A 24,400-nucleotide genomic window follows, 5' to 3' on the forward strand; every position below is an offset into this window, starting at 1 on the left:
CGTAACAAATGTGTGACTTCTTGCTATGTTGTTTCCACATTTCAGGAAGATCTTTTTATATAGATAAACTTCTGCTGCTATGGATTTTGAGTAGGTTTATTTTCCTTTACCATGGTTACTCTGCTGTGGCATATGACTGACATGGTGAGCGTCTGCAATGACAGAAATGCGCACCTAACCCCAAGATATTGGAGCATAGATGCTGTAAAGATTACTTTCTCATTCTCAGCCTGAAATTAACAGGAGCAGTGGTGCATTTGCATGGGGAAAGTTCACTTTATCTTTACGCTCTATGACAGTTGACTTGTATGCAATATTTTATTATTTTATTCTGCCGACAGCAGTTAAGAGCTTGAAACTGGGTTTGGTATGGCTGTCCGTCCAGTTCTATTAAACTGTGGCATTCATAGTCTGCCCTGATCAACGACACTGTCATCATTATTGTAATTCTATCATCATGCTGCCAAGGCTTTCATGTATTCGTTGTATAGAGTTGGGAGAGCTTACTAGAATTGCAGGAATTTCGCACAAAGGTTGTCTGGCAAAAGTTAAAGAGGAGTAACTGCTGTCACAGCAAAAAAGTTCTGAGCTGGTGGAGTTGCTGAAATCTGCTGTCTTTCTTGTTTCTGATCCCATACTCCAAAAACTGACCAGGGGTATGCATAAATTGCCTTCAAATGAAGCTCAGTTCAGCTTAGAATCTGGCATTCCACAGTGAAGAGTGGACTACTATGAATGGAAGCGGGCAAGCAGAAAGAGTGGCTGTATATTTTTATATGCTTGCAACACATTGCCATTCCTTCATACATTAATAGTGGAGACTTAACTAATGGGTTATGGCATTTATTACACTTAAACGGAAAAAACAACATGTCATAGATTTTATTTTGAAATATTTACTCTAATACAGTGGGTCAGACTGCAATCTTTCACAAAGGTTTTGAACCACCGACACATCAGTCAAGGACACCCAGAAATGCATTCACATTTTCAACAAAAAACATGCCCAGAGAACCAGGTTGTGTTGGTTTCATTACAAATTAAACACACTTATTTGTAAGTACCACAGTTGTTTTACAAGCTCTATAGATCACTCCAAACCTGAAATAAAAGCAGACATCAGCAGATTTCAGCAATACACCCAGTTCCGAGCTTACTTACGCAACAGCAGCAGGTTCTCACCGCAGACACCGCCATCTGCTCCGAAACAACTTCCTAATGCACATGTTGTCCCAATTCAGTACAGTTTTGCCTCTTGTGGCCTTTGAAGCACATGCACAGACGCTACCACTCTAAGTCTGTGTGAGGAACAAAACTCCGCACAAATTACCAAGTGCCAAGGCTGTGCGATAGTGCATTGGTTAGCATGTCAAACTCTAACTGCACATTGCCCCAGGGACACGAGTTTAAATCTCACTAGTGATGGAAAAAGTTGTTTTTTTGTCGCCCTATGGCACGGAGGTGGCGGACAACACAGTGCCGGTTACACACCGCCAATGTGGACATACAGACACAGCAAACCAACTTTCGAGCTCTCAAGTGCTGTCGCAATAAAAAAAGTCATGCTGCATGGCCAAAACATGGTTGCTGTTGCTGACATCAAATTGAAGACAGTCAAAGCCCTAAGGCTGGTTCATCATAAATTCTTTACCAGATGTCTGGCATGTGGTTTGCATAAATGATCAATTGCACATATCAAGAACAGTTCCTGCAAATCCCCCCCCCCTGAAGGTTCACAGGGAAAAACACTCCTCTACTACATCCTCTCTCCTCGTACAAAAGACGGTGATGTCCTATAAGCATTACTTTATTTCAACTATATTTTTTAGAAAACTGCTTCAGGGCTGTTGCTTGCAATTAACACAAACGTGGCATTACATTTTTGATGCAATGTAATTCTTTTAACACAAAATTATCAAATTACTGCAACAATTTTACTAATTTCCATCAGCATGAGAACATGAAGATTGCAAAATAGAGTTTTTATTAGCAAAATGTACATTACAAAAGTCGTAATAGCAACTAACATAACGCACTGTTTATAACTGTAAAAATTGGTTATGAAGAAAAATGCATGGGGAGGGGCACCATTGATGTTTGAATTTAAATTTAGGACTACGTTGAAGGAATTCTAATAAAATACTAAACAACTCTTTTATTGTATCACTTAAATTAAGAATGCTACCATTCAATCCCAGTCTGCCAAATGGCTGAAAGCTTATTAATCTTCCAGGCCACGAGAACGGGTGACATAGTTCTGGAAAGTGGCCGCTTGTTCCCCTTTCACAACTCAAGGAAGCATTCAAAAGTTTCTGGAATGCTTATCTCATATAATATGCCCTTTTCACTTTATAAATCGAAACACGCTTGTCCAAGAATTCAATGTGTGATTAACAGTTGTATATTACTGTATTTGACAAACAGCCTCTGAATAGTTGATTTAACAAAAGTAATGCCCTAAAAAACTAGTAGCAGCCTAGGAATTCAGTAATTGCACTTTGTATTCTCTTCACTGCTGGAATAAAACAACTTGCTAGCTCTTCACCACTGCAGAAAATGGAATCAGGGAGAAGATGGGGACATTCAATTTTTGACGACCAAGAAGCTCCTCAATTTCCACAATGACAAGGCACATGGCTACACTGGCTCCTGCAGCCTGGATTAAATTGACTGCAGCTTTCATGCTCCCTGAAAGCAAGGCAAGCAGCAATCTCAAATCAGATTCTTCACTGATGAAGCAACAGCAAAGTAAATGCAGTCAATTGCCAACATAATAAATCCCTGGTGCATTTCGTTCACACTTTTAACCATTTAGGATGTCATCATGCTTCATTTTATTGCAGATATATAAAACCTCATTATATCGAAGTTGTGTCCGACACAAAAGTACCTTCCTTATAGACCCCAAAATACCTGCCTTATATCCAACATTCGTTATAAGCATATATTTGCTACATACTGACTCATTGGCATGAAATGCTTTAGATTTGCTTTATTATATTGTGGGCGTTTATTACGCACATCTTCCTCATCTGTATGTTATCATTATCATCCTCACACTTTTACCTATCCTCCTCTTCGCCTGTATATGTGAGCATCATCATCGCCTATGTTCTACGCTGGTTCGCTGACGAACTCCCGGGCCTAATAAATGTCATCCCAACTGAGACGTCACAAGTGGTGGAGTGTGCTCTTCGGTCCTACGTCCTCTGGCCGTCCGGTCTGCCTCCTGGAGCTTCGTTCAGGTCGGCGCTTGCGCCCACCGTCAGCTAACATGCCGCAGGACGTGCAGCCTGGCGCCCCTACTGCCACCATTCCGACATCGCAAGTGCCTCCTTCCTTTATCATCAACAGCCCCCAGCGTTACCCCCATCTCTTTGCTAGTTTTCGCGGAGAGGATGTTGAAGACTGGCTGGACGATTATGAGCGAGTCAGTTCTGCCAATCACTGGGATGATGTTCATAAACTCCGCCATGTCTCCTTCTATCTGTCTGGTGTGGCAAAGACGTGGTTCTTTAACCATGAGACCGACTTGACCGACTGGACTCGCTTCAAGCACCAGCTTCGTGAAGTGTTCGGCACACTGGCCGTTCGGTCCACTCTCGCAAAGAAAAGCCTCGATGCTCGCAAACAACACCTGGGCGAGTCGTACACCTCCTACATCGAGGACGTCCTCTCACTCTGCCAACGTGTGAATTCTTCTATGTCGGAGTCGGACAGGGTACGCCACATTCTCAAAGGCATTGGAACTCTTGCCTTCAATGCCCTCACCACTAAGAATCCGGCTACCGTCGCTAACGTCGTCACCACTTGTCAGTGCCTCGATGAGCTCGAGTCTGTCCGCCTACAGCCCTACATTGACGATGCCCATTCTATGGTGGACCACAATCTACGTACACTGATACGCATGCTCACACGCGAAGAGTTGCAATCGATGAGGTTACCCTCACCTTCGATGTGTTCCAGCCAGCCTTTTGGTGCGTCATTGCGTGACGTAATCAGGGAAGCACTGGCATCCTTGACCTGCGCTTGTCAGTACAAGCTCCTGTCCCTCACGCATTACCGACTACCGTACTACCGACATACGCGCAAGTTTCTGCCAAGCCTCTCGGCAACTTCACTTCTCCGTTGCCGCTACCAACTTACGCGTCGGTTGCTACTGTGCCCACGGTTCACTTTCCTTCATCACTGCCAGAGCCTTCATCGGCCCCATCTGACCTCACCGTCACCCGGTACACCGAACACCCCCTACTACCCCCCTTGGCGTCCGTCTCGTCCTACGTGCTATTATTGCGGCTATCGCGGCAACATATCACGTTTTTGCCGCAAGTGCCAGCAAGACGAGTGTCGGGGCTACGATATGTGTGAGCGCAATTTTTATAGAGGGGCCTCTTACCAAGGGCGGCATTACTCTTCACCTTCGCAGCGCTCTCCATCTGCACCTGCATCACCTGAAGCACGAGGCGCTAACCGTTCAGCCAGATGCCGTTCCCCATCGCCCTTCTGCTGCTCATCGTCACCACTTTGGCCTGCCTCACTTACCTCTACTGTTCGCGCAGAAAACTAAGCGATGCAGTTTCTGGAGGAACAACTGCATACACCAAACAAGACTGAAATTCCTCCAGCGCTCCCGTCCAATATGATTCGTGTGTACGTCGAAGGGGTGCCCATGGATGCTTTAGTGGATACTGGTGCGGCTTTGTCTGTTATGAATGCTCATTTTTGTTCCCGTCTAAAGAAAGTTATGACACCTTACGATGGTCCCACGCTGGTTTCAGCCAAAGGGAACACTATTCGACCTTCTACCTTCTGTACTGCACGTGTACTTACCGATGACATTCTCCATCACATACAGCTTGCTGTGCTATACCCGTGCTCTCACCAGCTGATTTTGGGATGGGATTTTCTATCTTCTGCATCTGCTGCTATTTGTTGTGGGCAGCATGTGGTACACCTTACCAACACCGAACACTTGCTTGGCGAAGAAACCCACACGCCATTTCACCTGACCGCTGCGGAAGATACGGAACTACTCCCAGGACAAAACCAAGTTGTTACCCTCCTATCCAACGACATTGACCATGGTCACGTCTTGATGTTCCCTTCTTCCCGTTGCATATAGCATTTACATCAGGAGTTGTTAGATTCCACCAGTGATCTGCACTGGTCACTGCCACAAACGAAACACCAGAAAAAATCCTACTTCCGCAATGCACAACCGTTGCATGCGTCGCCAATCTGGAACCTGTCTGCGTCTTGCCACTTACACCCGTCTCTTTTGGGGACCCATCTTCTGGTGATTCTTCTTCGGCTGCCACCCTTACAGCAGTCATCAGCACTGACTTGAAACCCGTGCAGACACAACAGCTGCTGGCTTTGTTGAAAAAGCACGCTAATTCTTTCGACGTCTATTCGTCGACGTTGGACCAAATAACCATTGCAGAGCATCGCATTCTGACAGATGACACATCTATCGTACGGTGCCGCCCATACCGTGTGTCTCTAGCCGCAGTGGCGCACCGACGGGGGGGGATTCGGGGGTTGTAACCCCCCCCTGAGGCCGACCTAACCCCCCCTTTTGTTTAACCCCTTTTCTTTCCTTGCGCATTCGAGTACTGCAACTAAGATTAAGATGTAAGACGCGCAATCGTCTGCACACTCGCAAAAAGCGCATTTTTTGACAATTTCCCGTGAAGAAATCGAAATTAGTGCTGTTTAGACGGTATTGGCAGACTGTCAACCCCCCCCCCCCCCCTGGCCGAGATCCTGGGTGCGCTACTGTCTAGCCGAACGGAAAATCAGCGAAGACGTCACCGACATGCTGGAACGCAAGGTAATTCGCCCCTCGGCTAGTTCTTGGTCGTTTCCTGTTGTCTTGGTCCGCAAAAAAGATGGCTTCATGCACTTTTGCGTCGATTACCGGGCGCTCAATAAGATAACTCGAAAAGATGTCTGCCCTATGCCTCGCATTGACGACGTCATTGATTCCCTCCAAGGTGCGGAGGGAATCAAACTTTTCCAGCCTGGATCTGCGTTCTGGCTATTGGCAAATCCCCATGCACGAAGACGATAAAGAAAAAACGGCGTTCGCAACCCCCGATGGACTGTACGAGTTCAATGTAATGCCTTTCGGGCTCTGCAACGCGCCTGTGACTTTTGAGCGCATGATTGACACCGTGCTGCGTGGCCTGAAATGGAAGACCTGCCATTGTTATCTGGATGACATTGTCATTTGTTCATTTACATTTCCTCCGCACCTGCAATGCTTGGATGAAGTTCTGATGTGCCTCGCCCGCGCTAGTCTTCAGCTGAACACCAAGAAATCCCGTTTCGCCAGCAAAGCCATTAAGATCCTGGGTCATGTCGTGAGCAGGGATGGCATTCAGCCGAACCTTGGCAAGACTGCTGCAGTCCTTCGCTTTCCTCGTCCTGACAGACCCAAAGACTTGCGCAGTTTCCTTGGCCTCACCTTTTATTTCCGTCGCTTTATCCAGAACTTTGCCTCCATTGCAGCTCCATTACACAAGCTACTAGCTTCTGGTGTACCCTTTCTGTGGTCCCAGGAATGCGAATTGGCGTTTGCACGCTTGAAGGACGCCCTCACGTCTGCACCTGTGCTTTGCCATTTTGATGAGGATGCACCAACTCCTACACACAGACGCTAGCGGCCGCGGTATAGGTGCTGTTCTTCTGCAACGCGACAACTCTTCGCGAGAGAGAGTCATTGCATACACCAGCCGTGTACTCAGCGCTTTCGAAAAGAACTATACGATCACTGAGCAAGAGTGCCTGGCTGTTGCTTGGTCGATACAGAAGTTTCTCCCTTATCTCCACGGCCATCATTTGACCATGGTTACGGACCACCACGCCTTATGCTGGCTTTCCACGCTCAAGAACTTGTCTGGACGCCTGGGTCGCTGGATTTTACGCCTCCAAGAGTATGATTTCGAAATCATTTACAAGTCTGGAAAGAAACACCAAGATGCCGACGCTCTTTCTCACTGCCCGCTTCCTACGGCCCCACTCGACGCCTCTGCAATCACTTCGCACGTCACCAGTTCGACCGACACTGCTACGGTTTCCTCCCTGTCCTCAATGTACCAACTGCCTTTCGACGATGATCAGCCACTCTCCTCTCATCAGCTGGCTGACCCGTGCTGTCAACGCTTCATAGATCACCTCTCTGGGGCTTCTCGTCCACCTAACGCGCACCTCCGTCGCCAACTCGCGCAGTTTAAGCTGGACGATGGCATGCTGCATCGGCGTATTTACCATCCTGACGGGCAACGCTGGGTGCCAGTTTTACTACTCTCTCGTCGACTTAATGTCCTCAACGCCTTCTTTCACGATGATTTGACAGCTGGCCACCTTGGGTTCCATAAAACCTATGACCGCATTCGAAGTCGTTTCTATTGGCCTGGCCTTTCTGCTAGCGTCGCCAGATATGTTGGTTCCTGCTCTCCCTGCCAGCGTCGCAAACTCCCAACATCTGCACCTGTCGGCCAATTACAACCGATTCCGTGCCCCGCAGCCCCGTTCGAGGTTGTTGGGATCGACCTTTACGGGCCCCTTCCGCTCACTACTGCTGGCAATCGATGGATAGTGACTGCCGTCGACCATCTGACGCGCTACGCTGAGACAGCTTCTGTGCTTACTGGCTCTGCTTCGGAAGTTGCTCACTTCGTTTTTGAAGCCATTATTCTACGCCATGGTGCTCCTCGTGTACTGCTCAGAGACCGCGGAAAGGCGTTCCTTTCACAACTGCTAAACGATGCTCTTCTCTATTATTTCTCTATATCTATGTATGTTTTATTGAGGTTAAACTACTTTAAAAAGAAGTATTTTGAACATTCACACAATGTGACAAAAAAAAAAAAAAAAACTAGCGTGCAAGCTGTCATTGAATGCATGGTGTAAGCAGAAAAAATAAGAGACAGCAGGAACTGTCTTCCCAAACATACATTAATCTTGTCTGCATGTCCAGCAGATCAGACCGACTGCATGACAAGGACAGCTTGCACAATATTTATTTAGCCCTTTCAGACGCCAGTGAATTTTGTTGACTGACAACATACTTTCACTGCATTTCTTGCACTGCATTCTGCATCATACAAAGCATACAGCTGCAGAATAGATTAGGAATTCTTTGGTGAGTTTTGTCAAGTTTACAGAACATGGAACATTACATATGAGAACAACTATTTCATATCTAGCAGGCTTGGAAAGCACCCATCTAGGCACTTGAAAATTATGTCCGATGTAACACACTGTAAAAAACAATGAAAGGAGTACACTCACTACATACGACATACTCCCACCGAGCAAGTACACACAACCGTCTACCTTCCCAATCGTTTTACTGAAACGTTTTGAACCTGTTATTCAAACTTGCAACACGATTCCAATCAGAACAGTTTCAAGATGTCTGCAACAAACTTTAAGTACCATTACTTTTATCACTGCTATTGCTGTTGACGCACTTTCTTGAAGTACACAATTGTGTACACAGCGTCTTAAAGGGTTAAAGCACACAAAGTGGCAACAGCTGAGCTGTACCCATTTGAAGCGATTTTCACCAACAACTTGTTACCAGCTAGGGTTATCAAAAAAATCACAGCATATCCACGAAGTGAATGATGATGAGTGGGCGAAGCACCGGGGGATCATTCGGGTAAACCACAGCTACGGACGAGAGATAAAGAGAGCGCGCGTCGGGAACGAGAGAGAAAATTACACCATCTTCCCGTATGGGAACCCTGAGTAGTATGCGAAGCAGCCATGGGGTCGACTCAAGGTAGTTTTATCAGCTGTATAAACTTGGACATGCAGCAGCACCAGCAACGCGCAGAACTGTTGTTGACGCTGTCGGCGTTTTGCCCGCGTTCGCACCGAACGCGCGCGCAAAGTCGAACCAGAACCGGAACGCCATCTAGTGAACACTTCATAAAACTACTGGTGGCTACTAGAGTTACTGTATATGCTCCCTACGGGAGCAGAGTTGCGTATAGGTCCGCCATCTTGCCTGGCAAGCAACCAAACCTATGTGGTGAAGCCGAACTCCGTTTTTGCAGGCGACATGCCTACCGTGTCGTCGGTCGACCATGGGCGCTTTTCCATCGCATGTGGACCGCTTTTCCGTCTAATCGCAAACAAAGCGCATGGAAACAGCTCACTAGATAAAATAGTCAAGAAGAAAAAAAGCACTGCTGATTTTTAACGCGCGGCGTGAGATGGAGCGCGAATAATATTAGTTGTTTTTTGGACTTGTGTGTTTACCTGTGCACCGTCTCGGAACTTTCCGCTTTCCGAGCGATTGGTGCACTTGGGAGCAGAGCACCCGGTCAATTAGAGAGGTTTAGCTTGTCCGGTTATCGGGTAAACGCAGGCGGACCGAGCGTTGGGGCCTGTTGGCGGAACCGTAAACGTGAGCGGCCTATATGGTGCTGCCATCTGGTGGCGCAGAGCGCAAACAGACAAAAACAGCTAATACGGCAGTAACCAAGTGTATTTTACTTCGCTGCTGGCGTAAGTTTTCGGCAGCAACACGATTACGCCACTGCCAAAAATTTACACCAACAGCGAAGTAGAAATCACTTGGTTACTGCAATATTAGCTGTTTTTGTCTGATTACGGTGGAATTTCGATGAAACTACGATTGAACACCTGTGAGATCTGCTGCGCACGTTGCGTTGTTCCGCAGCTGACACGCACGTAACAGCTAACGCCAAGATCGACCAGATTCGCTTTGAACTTGGCTAGCGTTAACTTGCGTCAATCCAGTTCGCTGCAGCGGCGGCGGCGGGAAATACAAGAAACTGGCCGGAGCATCAGCTTCTCCTCAGTGCACGGTTGCTTGGAACCCACGTGATGGCGTTCGGCCAATGGAGGCACGATCGGCGTTCATAAATCGGACGCGCAACTCTGCTACCTTTGGTAGCATATACAGTAACTCTAGTGGCTACGGACACTGAACGCCATCTATTGAACAATTCATAAACTAGAGGTGGCTACATACTGCTACTACTACTACTACTACTACAGAGGAGGAAACGACCCACACCCTAAGGAGCTTCGCCCCTAAAAACAATAAACAGGCCACTAAAAGATGCTAAAGTTTTGCTTGCCGAGCATTAAAGGGACACAAGGATGAACACTAGATCTGTTTGCACTGATCAAGTCCTTTCAAAACCTTGATTTTTACTTGCGAAAATAAAGGCTCACATTATCTTTGTTGAATTTTGTGTCAAACCTCTGCGCTGCTAAATGAGCATGATGTTCCACAATATCAAATGATCTCCTGGTAACAGGGCCATTTCGGTGCAGGAAGAGTTTGAAAAACTTTCTAGGCCGTGCCTTTGGTTCCGTTAGAATGCTATGTACAGTAAAAGCTCGATGATACGAATCTCACGGGGTCACGAAAAATATTCGTATTAGCCGAAATTCACATCATCGAAACACAATTAAAACTACTGTCGAATCTCGATAATTCGAACTCGAAGGGGCCAGAAAATTTGTTCGAATTAAAAGGACATATTTTTGAAGTATTCGTGCACCATAGCACGATGCACGAACGGTGCGAGTCGTGAAATATCGCGGCGCGCAAGCGCATAGCAAGCGTGGGCCACGAAACTGCCCACGCCGGCTAACGGTCGCTTCCCGATAACGACAGAAAAATGTCACAGTTTCGCCCTAAGGGCGAAGCAATGAATGCGATAGCAACACAGCAATGTCATACGAAGTAAGGTGAGCAGCTTTGGTAGCAATATGAATTGTAGTAAACATGAGCTGATTAAGTAAGCAGGTGTGCTGCGGCGTAAGTAGACCGACATGAAGAGAGGCTCGATGACCACGAGAAGGCGCGTGTGAAACGGTGGTGTTGATGAGAAGCGCTTCCCGTGGGCAGCGCGTGCGAAGGGACACACCTGTAGCGCTGCACTGCCGATCCGGGCAGCATTGCATGTGTAGCGTGCGTTGGAAAATGTGACCCGACTATTACTAACTGAATGAACAAGCGTGGTGTGAGCGCGCACAAACAAACACGAATAGATCACACTGAATGACTGCAGACAACGACTGTCAAAACGCCAGCAGCAAGGCAGCAAGCATACCCCGCAGCGGGCGAAGGTAAAGGTACGTGCGGTCTATCGCTTCAACGGAAACTGAGCGGCGAATGCACGGCGCATAAAGGTCAGAGCCGTGTGGAGATAAGAGACTGTGCGGACGAGCGCGGTTGTTGGCGGAGTAGAAGTCCCCCCCCCCCCCCCCCCCCCGCGCTCTTTACGGCTGCTGGCTTCCTGCTTCCTTGCTTGCGCGTTGGGGATTGAGTGCGTTCGCTCTCCGTGATAGCGCGCGTCCCCGCACGCTTCCGCTCGGGCATACGGCGCGCGGCGAAGATTTTATCTATAGGGAACCTCACGGCGACGACGACGGCAGAAATTCGGTTGAAGTGTCCATATAATTGCTATCGCAATAAAACGAAGCTTCAGGGAGCGAGCGGGCGGCGCCGGCACACGGGTGCGCGCGGAGACCGTCGAAGGTGAGGGAGGAGGGCGGCAGGGAAGCGGATTTGGCCGCATCAACTCCGCCGCTTCGGTGGCTCCCCTCGCCCTCCCTCTCAACTCCCTCGTAGCTCTCTCACCTTCGACTCCGTGCGCACATCTCCGTGCGCGCCCGCCGCCGTGCTGGCGCCAGCTTATTTTAGCCGCCCCCTGAAGTTTCGTTTTCTGCCGTTATCGGGAAGCGAGCGTTTGCGGGCGTGGCAGTTTCGTTGGCCCGATTGTGCCTCCGCCGCTGCTTCCCTCTGCACTGCTGCCGCAGCGTGCAAAGTCAACATGTGACTAGAAAATAGAGGAGAAGGGTTCACTGCCATTTTATCCGCGTGGCTGAGACGTCGGCACTAGTGTGTGCTAGAATACGGTTGTCTAGGACACTCTAGTCGGCACGTACACGCTTGTTCCGATGCGATGTAGAAACGGTGACCTTGTAATTTGAGAGAGAAGGAAATTTCCGCCGCGGGTTCCTCCCCCCCCCCCCCCCCCCCCCGTTCCTTTGCGCGCGGCATTGAGGGGTCTCTCCTGAGCTTTTACTCTATGGCGGTGTCGGAGCAATGCCGGTCGGAGGCGCCGCCGCGTGATTTGGCGCGCTGCTAAGAGCATTGTCGGTGCGCGGTATGTTCGAAATAAGCGTGTTCGAATTCGCTTGCTTCGCGTTGACGTTGAACGAAAGCACGTTTTTCATGATAGTCTCGCTGTGCAACAATTGTGCTCAGTGTTGTCGTTGCGAGGCCTAGCTCCTTAGCCAACTCCGTCCGCTTCCTCTTGGGATCCTCATCGACCTTTCGAAGAATGTCTCATTTCTCTTTAAAGGAGAGTGCTTTCCGCTTGCGAGACATGGCTCGCTGCGACTAGGCAAAATGGCGCAAACACGAAGAACGCGGCCCGAAGCGCAGCAGCCACTCCATCTGACGGCTCGCAGAAAAGGAGGAAAAGTACAAAAGCGCCACCGCTTCAAACTCTTCGCGCCCAGTCGCGGAGTCCGCGCTGTCCGGCGCCGCGCCTCCGTACCAAAAGAGAAGGAGAGAAAGCGCGTGACTACGCGCTGTTCTCTTTCGCGGCCGTCGGTGGGGCGGCGTTTATTCGTATCAACCGACGCAGGCTGAAAATCGATTCGTAACAACCGTTCTCTAGCACGTTGCAAAGTAATGGGGCTCGGCCGGGACCACAGAAAAATTCGTATCATCCAGAAATTCGTATTAGCCGTGATCGTATCATCGAGCTTTTACTGTAGTTCTTTACCAACACTAGACCAGAGCAGAAGCTGTCAAAATCCATGATGTTGCAATGCGCTGGTGCAGGAACATCGGGGCGGTGTCACTCCCTGTTTTCATTATAGCATCTTTTTTTTTGGGGGCTTACCTAGCCTCCTTTCAAGGCAAGAGTGGTTTTTTTCAGTTCAAGCATAGTTTACCGATACAGTTTAACCTACTATTCAACTTTGTTGTCCCTTTAGAAGGATGGGAGCAATCATACTTACCACCTGTGGCCAAGAGGTCATCAATAAGAACAACGTTCTGGCCAGAAGTTATACTTTCGACTTGCATTTCCAATTTGTCCTATAAAACAAACAATTGAAAAAAAGAAACTTGCCTGCTCAGCTGGGCAGAACAATTCGTACGGTATGCGTCAAGCTTACATGGAATACAAAATTACTATTCAAGCAAAATGGGCTTTCATATTTCAATTGCTTTCCAAGATAAAGGTGGCAAGAAAGTGACTAGCCTGCAGGCCTGCATATTCAATGCTAGCTGTAGTAAGTTCTGGAACACCAATTGAGCATTATCTGTAAGTTTGAGGTGTACTGTACACACTTTGTTTAAAGTATGCAAGCTCACACTGCACCTGACAATGGGCTGCGTAAAATGGATCCTCCGGCATTTTGAGGGCTCTAGTGTTTTGGACAACTGGGAGTAAGCGGCGCACGACATACATATCATAGAACACTACAGTTTACATTCACAGTTGTGTTGATAAGAACAATGTAAACTGCAACGCCACGCTACCTAGACAAACTGTATATATCTGCATTGCATTACGCGCGCCACGCAATGAATTCCCAACCGTCACCATGGATAGGCCGTGGGTGCAGCGCACGGCAGAAGAGGCTGTCGTACGCAAACATAAGCGCGAGCGCAATTCTGCCAGTAAGGCTGATCTCGTGTATTGCCAACGGTAGAGCCCCTGACTGTCTACCACAGCGAAGACAAAGGCAATACTGTGCAAGTGTAGAGTCGTCCGTGAAAGTGTGGGTGTGTAATCAACGGCTACATGATCTAAAATAAAGGCTATGCAACTTAATGAAATGTGTCTTCATTCAACTTCAACGTTCAAAAAATACAATCCTAAACAAGCAATCAAATCGCATATGCATCACATCGGGTCACTCAGCATTTTTTGGGTTCTTTGCGTGGTCGTTGGCTTTGGACTTTCACTTTCATTCAGTTTGCATGGGAGAAAGCTTCGTGTTCAACCACCTTTCTTTAAGAAAGGGGCTTTGATTTTTTTTTTTTTTTTACCTTCAAGGAACTCTGGAGTGCCAGGTGTGCTATGGTATACTAATCACACCGACCAGAAACAGCTGTGGCCACGCATGTGGTGGGACTTGAAACTTCAACATAAATGCTAGAAACAACCACATGAAGCTAACAGACAATAAAGCCAAGAAAAGTATCGACGAAATTACTGTTTTTTTTTAATTGAAATGTTGAAACAATATAGAAAAGAGAAATGAAAGTGGAAGAAAAGACAAGTTGGAACCCACACTTCCTGTAATATGCGTCCAATGCTCTATCAATTGAGCTATGGTGGCGACTATCCGCCCATCTACTTTCTTTGGTATTTCTGTAGGTGAACAAGGTCTGACCCTGGGAGTGTTAGCCAGTGCACTCATGGCCAAGGCGCTGCCATGTGGTTCTGTTTTAAAAAAGAATCGAGCCCATCAGTTCCTTTTCTTGTTCATTGCAAAGCAAGGGTACCGACTCCTGCATTTTTGATGCCTTCAGGTAGCATGCGAGGGTTTATTGGTCAACGTTCCCGCCACTAAGTTCGCGTACTACATGACATGTGCGGTTAAATATATTCTACATCAGCTGCCATGGCCATGAATGGCACTTTCTAACACTCCCAGGGTCAGATCTTGTATACATTCACACATAGAATTTCCTAGAATAATTACTAGAGGGAATTGTGGCGCTGCAATAGTTCAGCCGCCATGGGAATGATGGTAAGTACATGGACTTGTCCGAACTTCGTGCTTGTGGATTCAAACGTTCTTGTGGCTTTGTTTATTACGCTTTATACACTGTTACGGGCCGGAGTTTGGGGGTACCTTCAACAGCGTCTGCTTGGAACTCTAACCAGGTTGACCATTGGAGAGGGTCCGGCAGGGAAGACGAGGCGACGCAAAAACTAGCAACAGAAGTTTAATACATGGTTACGAGTGAGCGGTGTGCTCCAAAGAAAACATACAGGAAAAGTTCAGCGTGCATGCACGTGCACGCTAGGGCAAAGCAAAAGTGTTCTCCACGTGGCTGCTGGCTGGCTTTCTTATACCCTCTACCATCCGGGCACTTTCCCCCTCTCTTCTCTCCCACTGCAGGACAGGGCAACCCAGGCGAACTAGAGATGGTGGGTGACCGTAGTGGGGTGAACGTCCTCAGCGGGGGAGGAAGGGTTGCAGGGCGGCACGACAGGTTTCGTCTCTGACCCTCGCGACTGACACGTCTATTCGTGTTGACGAACGAGATCGTTAAGCACGCCGATTACCATGTGTTTGCACGTGGTCCGAGCATGGCCGCTCAAAGTAAATCAGAATTGACTACACATGGCCAGGCATCGCAGCTCTAAGGTAATCGTAACAATACCTTCATTGTCATAAATTTCAGAGCAATCTATACTTTTCGAAGTGCGGAAGACGCTGCAAACACGCACAATCGCTACTAATTGCAACGGTTCAACTTGTCGAGGTGGCCAAATCGAAGCGCACCTGGCACTGGCTTGCCCGCGATAAATTCATAAGGGCGTTTTGTGTGACTTGTCGATGCATGCGGGCGTGGTGTAATGGTTTGATGATGATGTGTGGTGTTTTATGGCGCAAGGGCCAGTTATGGCCAAAGAGCGCCATGCCAGTGTTTGTGAGTGTGCAGTGGAGCGATGAATTCTGAGAAGTTGATGAAGTGTGGCTGTAAAGGGGCCTAAAAATAATCGCTGTAAAGTGCGTAAAATATACAGGTACTAAGATCATGCAAATGACTAATGAGGTGTACTATGAAATGAAGAATGCATTGAGAAAGAGTGACACGATATTTAAAATATTTAAAATGTAGTAGTTGGACAGAAGCACTACTGCCTAAACAGAGCCCTTGAACCACAAGGGCCTGGAGGCATGTGCTTATACAAAACTACTATCACAGCAGCATCCTCTGGAGGGAGGATGTGCTATGAATTTATTGGGCTTATAACATGCAGTACCACGTCGTTTAAGAAAGCGAGGACTGCTTTGGTGCTAAACAGCGGTTCCTCACCAAGAAACATACTGGGATGCAGAGGGACATGATAGCGGTAAGCTAAAGGGAAATGTTTTTTTCTATCTGCTTCGGCATCCCGACACTCCAGGAGAACGTGGAGGACGGTTAGCCTCTCACCACATCTACCACAGGTTGGTGGTTCATCCCCGGTCAACAAAAAACTATGGGTGCCAAATGTATGACCTATTCTGAGACGACAGAACAGGACATCAGTTCGCCGTGTTCTCGTTGCGGAGGGCCAGAAACCTAACTGTGGCTTAATCAAGTGAAGCTTATTATTTGTTTCTTCATCCCACAGGCGTTGCCAATGGCTTCGCAATTTCTTACGCAAGAAATGTTTCAAATCTGTTGCAGAAACAGTAGCTGTAGGATTGGTGGCGTGCGATGTTATTGACGTAGCCATTCGGTCAGCTAGCATATTACCCTCAATGCTTCTATGGCCAGGCACCCAGCATATAATGATATGCTGGTTAGATACATACGCTCTACACAGTACGGAATAGAGCTCAATGAGTATAGGATTTTTCTGTTTACAGGGTGACTTTAAAGCGTTTACGACACTTAGAGAGTCTGTAAATATGATTGATTTTTGAAGTTTAGATTTCCTTATACGCCTCACAGCTGAAAATAGTGCATAAGCCTCAGCCGTAAAGATACTTGCTTCCGGGTGGAGTACACCGGATTCCGAAAAGGATGGGCCGACGGCTGCATACGACACCCCGTCACGTGACTTAGAAGCGTCTGTATAAAACTCTGTGCATGTGTACTTGGACTGGAGTTCAAGGAAATGCATTTTGATATGTGCCTCTGGTGCGTGCTTAGTGACCTCTACGAATGATATGTCACACTCTATGAGCTGCCACTGCCACGGCGGTAACAGTTTCGCTGGAGCCATAAGACAGTGTTCAAGCAACGGAACACCCATTTCCTCACTAAGATTCCTCACACGCAAAGAGAACGGTTTTCTCGATGCCGGTCGATTTTCGAAGAGTGTGGCAGTGGTCATGTCGTTTATGGTTGAATAAGAGGGATGTTCAATGTTCGCGTGTACTCTAAGAAAATATGTAAAACTACTATATGAACGCTGCAGATGAAGTGACCACTGATTCGACTCTACGTAGAGGCTCTGGATCGGACTTGTTCGGAAAGCACCGGTCGCGAGGCGGATGCCCAGATGGTGAACGGGGTCTAGAATTTTTAATGCACTTGACGTTGCAGAATTATAAATTATAGCTCCGTAATCAAGGCGTGAGCGGACAAGACTGTTGTACAAGTTCAGGAGGAATTTTCGGTCACTACCCCATGTTGTGCGCGACAAAATTTTTAAAAGGTTCATCGTCTTCAGACACCCTTGCCTTCAAATATTTAAGATGGGGGATAAAGGTAAGCTTCGAGTCTAGAATTATTCCCAGGAATTTATGCTCACTGCTCACGGATAGTTCCTCTCGATTGATCGTGAGATTTGGTACCGGTGTCACGCCTCTTTTGTTTGAGAAGAGTATGCATGTACTTTTCTGTGCGTTTATTTTGAACCCATTTACATCAGCCCATTTAGACAGTTTGTTTAATCCAAGCTGTACCTGTCGTTCGCAGATAGCAATGTTGCATGATTTGAAACCTATCTGTACATCATCAACATACACAGAATAAAACATGCTGCGTGGAATAACTGTATACAGGGAGTTCATTTTTACAATAAAGAGTGTGCAACTAAGCACGCCCCCTTGTGGCACACCAGCCTCCTGGGTGAATGTTCTAGATAAAACATTGCCCACTCTTACGCGAAACGTGCGGTTAGACAAGTAGCTTTCGACTGTGTTTAACATATTACCGCGGACCCCCATCGCAGAAAGATCTCGCAGAATTCCGAAGCGCCATGTCGTGTCGTACGCTTTCTCTAAATCTATAAATACAGAAAGTAAAAACTGTTTATGAATAAACGCATCTCTGATGTTTGCCTCGATGCGAACAAGGTGGTCTATTGTCGACCTACCTTCTCGGAAGCCACACTGGAAGGGGTCTAGTGTTTCGTTATTTTCTAGGAAACTGATTAAACGCCGGTTTATCATTTTCTCATACAGCTTGCACAGGCAGCTTGTTAGAGCTATTGGCCTGTAGCTGCTGGCTAAGGACGGGTCTTTGCCTTGTTTAAGTATCGGGATGACTATGGCTTCTTTCCATGAGGACGGGATACACCCAGCCGCCCACATGGCATTAAAAAGAGACAGGAGTGTTTTCAGTGTTTCAGGGTGTAGGTATCTAACCATTTCATACGTAATACGATCGCCACCTGGCGCCGAATTGTTGCAACATGTGAGAGATGCTTTAAGTTCGGCTAAGGTAAATGGTCGATTGTAAGCCTCACTCGGAGAACCTTTGCGGTTAAGGGGCTGCCGCTCTTCGCGTTCTTTGAACTTCAGGAAAGTTTCTGTATAGTGCGATTCACTTGATACATATTCAAAGTGTTCACCTAGACAATCCGCCTGGTCTTCCAGGCTATCACCTTGGCTACTTACTAAGGGTAGGGGATGTGACTCCCGGCCTATTAGTTTATTTACCCTATTCCAGACTTTCGTTTCATCGGTGTACGAATTTATGCTGGAGATGTACTTTTCCCAACTCTCTCTTTTAGCACGTCTGTGCGTTCTCCTTCCCTGCGACTTTGCTTGCTTAAAATTTATCAGGTTTTCAGCTGTTGGGGAGTTGCGAAGCAATCCCCAGGCTTTGTTTTGCTTTTTACGTGCTTTTTGGCATTCCTCGTTCCACCATGGCAGGCGACGCTTATTAGCCAGTCCATTAGATTGTTGTATGCACCTTTCAGCAGCGTCAATGATAAAACCTGTTATATACGCCACAGCATCGTCTATGTTAAAGGAGGCAATGTCATCCCGGCCTAAATATGTTATTTGTCGAAAAAGTTCCCAGTTAGCCGAGTCAAGCTTCCATCGGGGAACGTGTGGCGAGCATCTATCTTGTTCTGTTAAGCCTAGCATAATTGGGAAGTGGTCGCTCCCAAAGGGGTTCTTGAGAACGGACCACTCCAGGTATGGCATTAGTGTACTCGATGCTATACTTAGGTCAATGGATGAATATGTGTTATGTGTAACGCTGTAATACGTAGGCTCTTTCTTGTTAAGTAATGATGCGCCTGAAGAGAACAGAAAATTTTCAATTAGGCGACCTCTCGCATCACAACGTGAGTCTCCCCACAAAGTGTTATGTGCGTTGAAATCTCCGACAACTATATATGGCTCCGGAAGTTCATTTATGTAGTTTTGGAATTCCGTTTTATGTAGTTGATAATTGGGAGCTGACAGTGACCAGCTTGTCAAACAACACCCCTCGGACAGCAACTGCCTCTAGGGGCGTACGAAGCTTTAGTTCCCGGCAGGCAATACCTCTGTCGACTACAATAGCCACACCACCGGAAGACACGACTGTGTCATCGCGGTCTTTACGAAAAATGGCGTATTGCCGGAGAAAATTTGTTTGCGTGTGTTTGAGGTGTGTTTCTTGGACACACAGCACCTTTGGATTATACTTATGTAGGAGTTCTTTGATGTCATCGAGATTATGGAGGAGTCCTCGGACATTCCACTGTAATATTTGTGTATCCATGTTGAATGTGGTTTTTGTGCTGTGTGTTAAGAAAGAGGAATTACTTCACAGAGCCCTTTCCGGGCGCCGTGATGCGGTTTTTTTCTTGTTTGGAGCGATCGCGAGACTCTCGCGGCTCCTTAGGCGCTAGTGGCGCCGTCTGGCTGGTTGCTGTGTCCATAGCCTCTTGCGAGGCGCTGGACACGCGCTCTTAGCGGTTTGTTTGACGTGAAGGCCTCGCCTCGAGGGACGAGGCCCTGGAGGCCACCAGCCTGGAGGTCGATGGCCCCGTGTTCTGAGATGGCGGAGCAGTGTTAGCTGCAGCCGCCGAGGGGGCGGATGGCGTCGCTGGCAGCTCACCGCGTGTGAGCCGGACAGCCGCCGGAAACCGTTGTGTCGCTGCCCCCTGACGCGCCACATCGGCAAAGGTGTTCTTGGGCAGGTATGATACCCGCCTACGTGCCTCCTTGAATGATATGTTGTCCTTTACTTTGATTGTTACTATTTATTTTTCTCTTTTCCAGGTAGGGCACGACCGCGAGTATGCGGCGTGCTCCCCATCACAGTTCACACAGTGGAGAGAGTTTTCACATGATTCAGAGAGATGTTCATTCGCACTGCATTTTGCACAGGTCTGACGGCCTCGGCAGTTCTGTGAACTGTGGCCAAATCTTTGGCATTTAAAGCAACGGAGAGGGTTGGGGATGTACGGCCTTACTCTGAGTTTAATATAACCTGCCTCGATGGTTTCTAGGCAGCACACGGGAACCGAATGTGAGTATTAGATGCTTCGTGTCAATTTCTTTACCATCACGCCTCATTCTGATTCGTTTTACATTGATAACGTTTTGTTCTTTGCATTCTTCCAGAAGTTCAGCTTCGGTCAGCTCCATGAGATCATCATCGGAAATCACACCGCGGATGGTGTTCATGGTGCGGTGTGGGGTAACTGAAACGGGTATGTCCCCGAGAGACACTAGGTTAGATAGTTTGTCATGTTGCTTTTTGTCGTGAAGTTCCAGAAGAAGGTCACCACTTGCTAGTCTGGTTGCCTTATAGCCTGGGCCAATTGTCTGAGTTAGACTTTTGGAAACGAGGAAAGGCGAGATCATTCTCGTTGTCTTTCCTGGTTTCTCACAGTGTATTACTTGATATCGGGGAAAGTTCTCAGTGTTGCGACCAAAAAATTTAAATACTTCTTCGGTGCGCCCTCGTTTCTGAGGGCGATCGGAGAGTTTGGGAAAGGAACTATCCATAAAAAATTTGCAGTTTTCGGCAGTAACGCCAGCCGCCCACCGTGGAGCCCAACAAGGGGACGCCACAGGTCTTATAAAAACAAGTCCTGCGCACGCCAGCCGTACGTCACCACTATAACCGAATATGAGATAACCTAGGTCGGCCACTCACACAGGGTTAACCCTCGCTGCCAAGAAGATCGGAAGTAATATAGAAGATAGTAGAAGACAGGAAAGATGAAAAGGCGAGAGAGAAAGACGAAGATTGGAGAGAGAGACAGGAAAAGGCAACTACCGATTTCCCCCGGGTGGGTCAGTCCGAGGGTGCCGTCTACGTGAAGCAGAGGCCAAAGGAGTGTGTTGCCTCCGCCGGGGGGCCGTAAAGGTCCAAGCACCCGGCATCGGCTCAACCCCCAGGATTCCCCTTTCCCCGGACACGGCTAAGCCGCGCACGGCTACACGCGGGAGGGTCCAACCCTCGTGTGCTCGGGTACGTGGTGGCGCAACTCACCAAACGCCTGCTTGCGCAGACGCCCCTGCGGGGAGGTGTAATGGTTTCAATATCAGGCTTCTGTGCTTGAAGTCCTGTGTTCGAATCCTGCCGTCAGACAATGTTATTCATGTTTATTCAATTATTCATTACGCAGTGCTTTGCTGAAAATGAAGAGTTTACAAAGTCACAAAAGCCGTTTGAAGCCCGAAGGACAAAGTTTAGGCAAATCCACGTACTTCCCATAATTCCCATGCTGGCTGAACCACCCTCATTGCAGCTCCTGTAGACAATAGTGCCAGAGTTCCCTCTAGTAATTATTCTACGAAACTCTATGCATTCACAAGTACCAAAGAAAGTGGATGGGAGAACAGCTGTCACCTTAGCTCAATTGGTAGAGAATCACACACGTAATGTGGAAGAGGACTTGGCTTTCACTTTCTTTTCCATTTACCTACAATTTCTACGTTTCAAATAAAAATCCCAAGTATTTTCCACTATGCTTTCCTTGACTTCATTGTTTGTTGACTTCATGTGGTTGTGTTTCAAGGCGCAAGCTTAGGAATCCCAAACAATGTGAAACATGGATCAGAGAGAGAGAGAGCTCAATAATGGTGTGCGGTACCTCTCCATACTCCAAAGAGTAAGCCTGAGACTTCACATTGCCAGGTAGCTTTCCAGCCTTCCGAATGGGCACAAATGGCACATTTAGAGCCAGTGCCAAAGCAGGCCCCATGAGAAAACCTCGTGCCTCGATGCCGGCAATGATTTGAACATTGGGCACAGAACTGCGTACACGCTCAGCAAACAGGTCCACCAAGTTGCGAAAGACATCTGGCTTTCGAAATATTGGCATTACATCACTATATGAGGAAAAACAAAAACAAATAAAGCCACAAATTAACAATATTTTAAGGTCACTGGCTTTTTACTCGCAATACACTGCAGAATGCCACAGGAACAGAATATACCTACCATCAATGAGTATTCGAGCTAGACTCTGCAGAACATAGATATGTATATGGGTGTAGGGGAGGGGAGCGTGCCATACGCTACATTGCTCCGGATTTTCTTTTCGGTCGCCCTGGGCATGGACCTTTTGTGGGATACATACACATTTTATTACAATGATTTAACTTAATAGGGTGCAAACAATCAGCAACAAACTGAACAGCATTAAACTGACAAGCGGCACGTTTTGGGGTAACAGTGACTTCGGCAGCGACATTGATGTCGCCGATTTTACCGGGTATAGAAACTTGTATGGCTAAACCTGCACGGAGCAAGTATCCCCCTGTTGTCCATTGACTGTCTGAAGATTTCGGAGAATAGTTTCAGAGAAGGATAAGCGAAAATTTTGACGAACAAAATTTTTCATAAAATGTAGGGAACTTTTGTAGAATTGTGAAAACGAGCCCAAATTCGTAAACTTTTCCGAAAATTCGGGAGAGTTGACAGGTATGGTTTTAAGAACTTTCGCGCGCGGATAATACACTCGCAGCTGGTGTGACCATCCGCAATACTCGACCCAACATACCCGCTCAAAGGTACCATTCTTGCACCCATTCTATGGACGCTCGACTAGCAGGGCGGAACACACTTTCTTTCACGAGCTTTCTCAGCAACTTCCTGCAAGGACCCCTGACGAAGAACAGACTTGAACAGTTGTTGCGTTGATTAAGCATGAAGTACTCCAGATCACTCAGTATGTTGCTAGTTTTCGAAGACGAGTATTTTGATCGCTTTACGGCATCCCCGAGCAACAGCTACGTGCAACAGTTCAAGACGTTTGACCTTTTTTTACTGATATGCCTTTGCTCCCTCCCGATGAACACATGCCGATGATGCACGCTTACAACCAACGGAAAATAGCTTCTCTTTGCGGGCTAATTAATTTACGCATTCACCACCTACGGAATAAGAATAAAAGGGTAAGTTGTCCACTATTACTCAAAGGTTAGCTGCACAGTATACTACGAGAAAACACCTTGGATAAGCTATCTCACTCACCAAAATAAGATACCTTTCTTGGGAAAATCGGGGTAGGTTTTCAGTACGGTACAAATTTCCTTAGTTCTAGGATCCATTTACAGCTGCACCGGGACAGTAATGTATTAATGAAATGACGTTAACAGAAAGCAAACGTTATATGGGAACAAACGGGCCAACAGCAATGAACTTTAGCCTTCAGCGCTACAGGCAACCATTCGCCAAACGGGGCCAAACGCGTCACAGCTGCGGCCAAACGTCATAGAATAAAGACCAACCAAAAGGAGGCGTTGCCATAGAATGCGGCATGCTTCGCACCGGTCGCGCGAAAGTTGTTGATGTTGATTGGGCTTTCCCCTTTAACCATCTCAGTAGTTCCATGCACAAAGACCGTCTCGTGTTCATGTCCCACGCAGCTACTTGCAGCACCGGGGAAGCTGTCGCGTGTTGCCCGCTCCACTGGAAACATGTCGGAACATATCTTCCTAGGCATGGAATCCTTTAGGTCGGAACCACGTTGGTCGTTATTAGAAACTGGTTATAGTAAGGTTGGTCGGAACCTAGGTCGGAATACGCGTCAGCCCTCCCTGAAACGCTGCTTTCTGCAGCTGCCGGCAGGCGGCGAAACAAGTTTATGCTTGCAAAGTAGCGACACTCTCCTCCCCGCCGCGCTTTCTTCCTCGATTCTCCTTGCCCGGCGGCGCATTTACATTCGCACGCCCGTGCAGCCGGTCGATTGCAGCGCGCCCGCGCGGCGCTAAAGGGAACTACAGATCTAGGTACTTGCTGGCGACGCGTCTCCGCAAACGCCCCTAGCTCTGTGAGTCCCTGCGCCCTAGCGCCGCCGCCTCCCCAGCTTCTGCATGGCTCCACGGAGGCCGCGCCGCCGTGGTCCGTCAGAATGATGCATTGAGTTAACGGTGTTGAAAACTGACTGGCCACATTTGTCACTTAGCTTGGATCTCAATTTCTTTCCCCTTTTAGTTTTACCATACGTTACCGCATAAG

At 47.6% G+C, this 24,400-nt stretch overlaps 1 protein-coding gene across 1 annotated transcript; it reads right to left on the minus strand.

Annotated features, from left to right (window-relative positions):
* Window positions 1-861: 861 nt before the first annotated feature.
* On the minus strand, window positions 862-23,655 carry LOC119432786 (uncharacterized). The gene is made up of 4 exons (XM_049671152.1): window positions 23,414-23,655; window positions 22,029-22,266; window positions 13,033-13,111; window positions 862-2,688 (listed from the first exon to the last, which is right to left on the minus strand). The coding sequence occupies exons 1-4, from the start codon at window positions 23,488-23,490 to the stop codon at window positions 2,534-2,536; spliced, it is 549 nt and encodes a 182-aa protein (XP_049527109.1). The 5' UTR covers window positions 23,491-23,655; the 3' UTR covers window positions 862-2,533.
* Between the last annotated feature and the right edge of the window lie 745 nt (window positions 23,656-24,400).

The sequence above is a fragment of the Dermacentor silvarum genome, chromosome 1 (genome assembly GCF_013339745.2).
Source record: "Dermacentor silvarum isolate Dsil-2018 chromosome 1, BIME_Dsil_1.4, whole genome shotgun sequence".
NCBI lineage: Eukaryota > Metazoa > Arthropoda > Arachnida > Ixodida > Ixodidae > Dermacentor > Dermacentor silvarum.

Excerpts from the sequence above, each read along its gene's own strand:
- LOC119432786 (XM_049671152.1), bottom strand. The coding sequence starts at position 23,490 with ATGGATCCTAGAACTAAGGAAATTTGTACCGTACTGAAAACCTACCCC. Across the intron at positions 22,267-23,413 it reads AAGAAAGGTATCTTATTTTG|TGATGTAATGCCAATATTTC; the intron begins GTGAGTGAGATA and ends TTCCTCATATAG. Across the intron at positions 2,689-13,032 it reads TGACCTCTTGGCCACAGGTG|GGAGCATGAAAGCTGCAGTC; the intron begins GTAAGTATGATT and ends CCTTGCTTTCAG.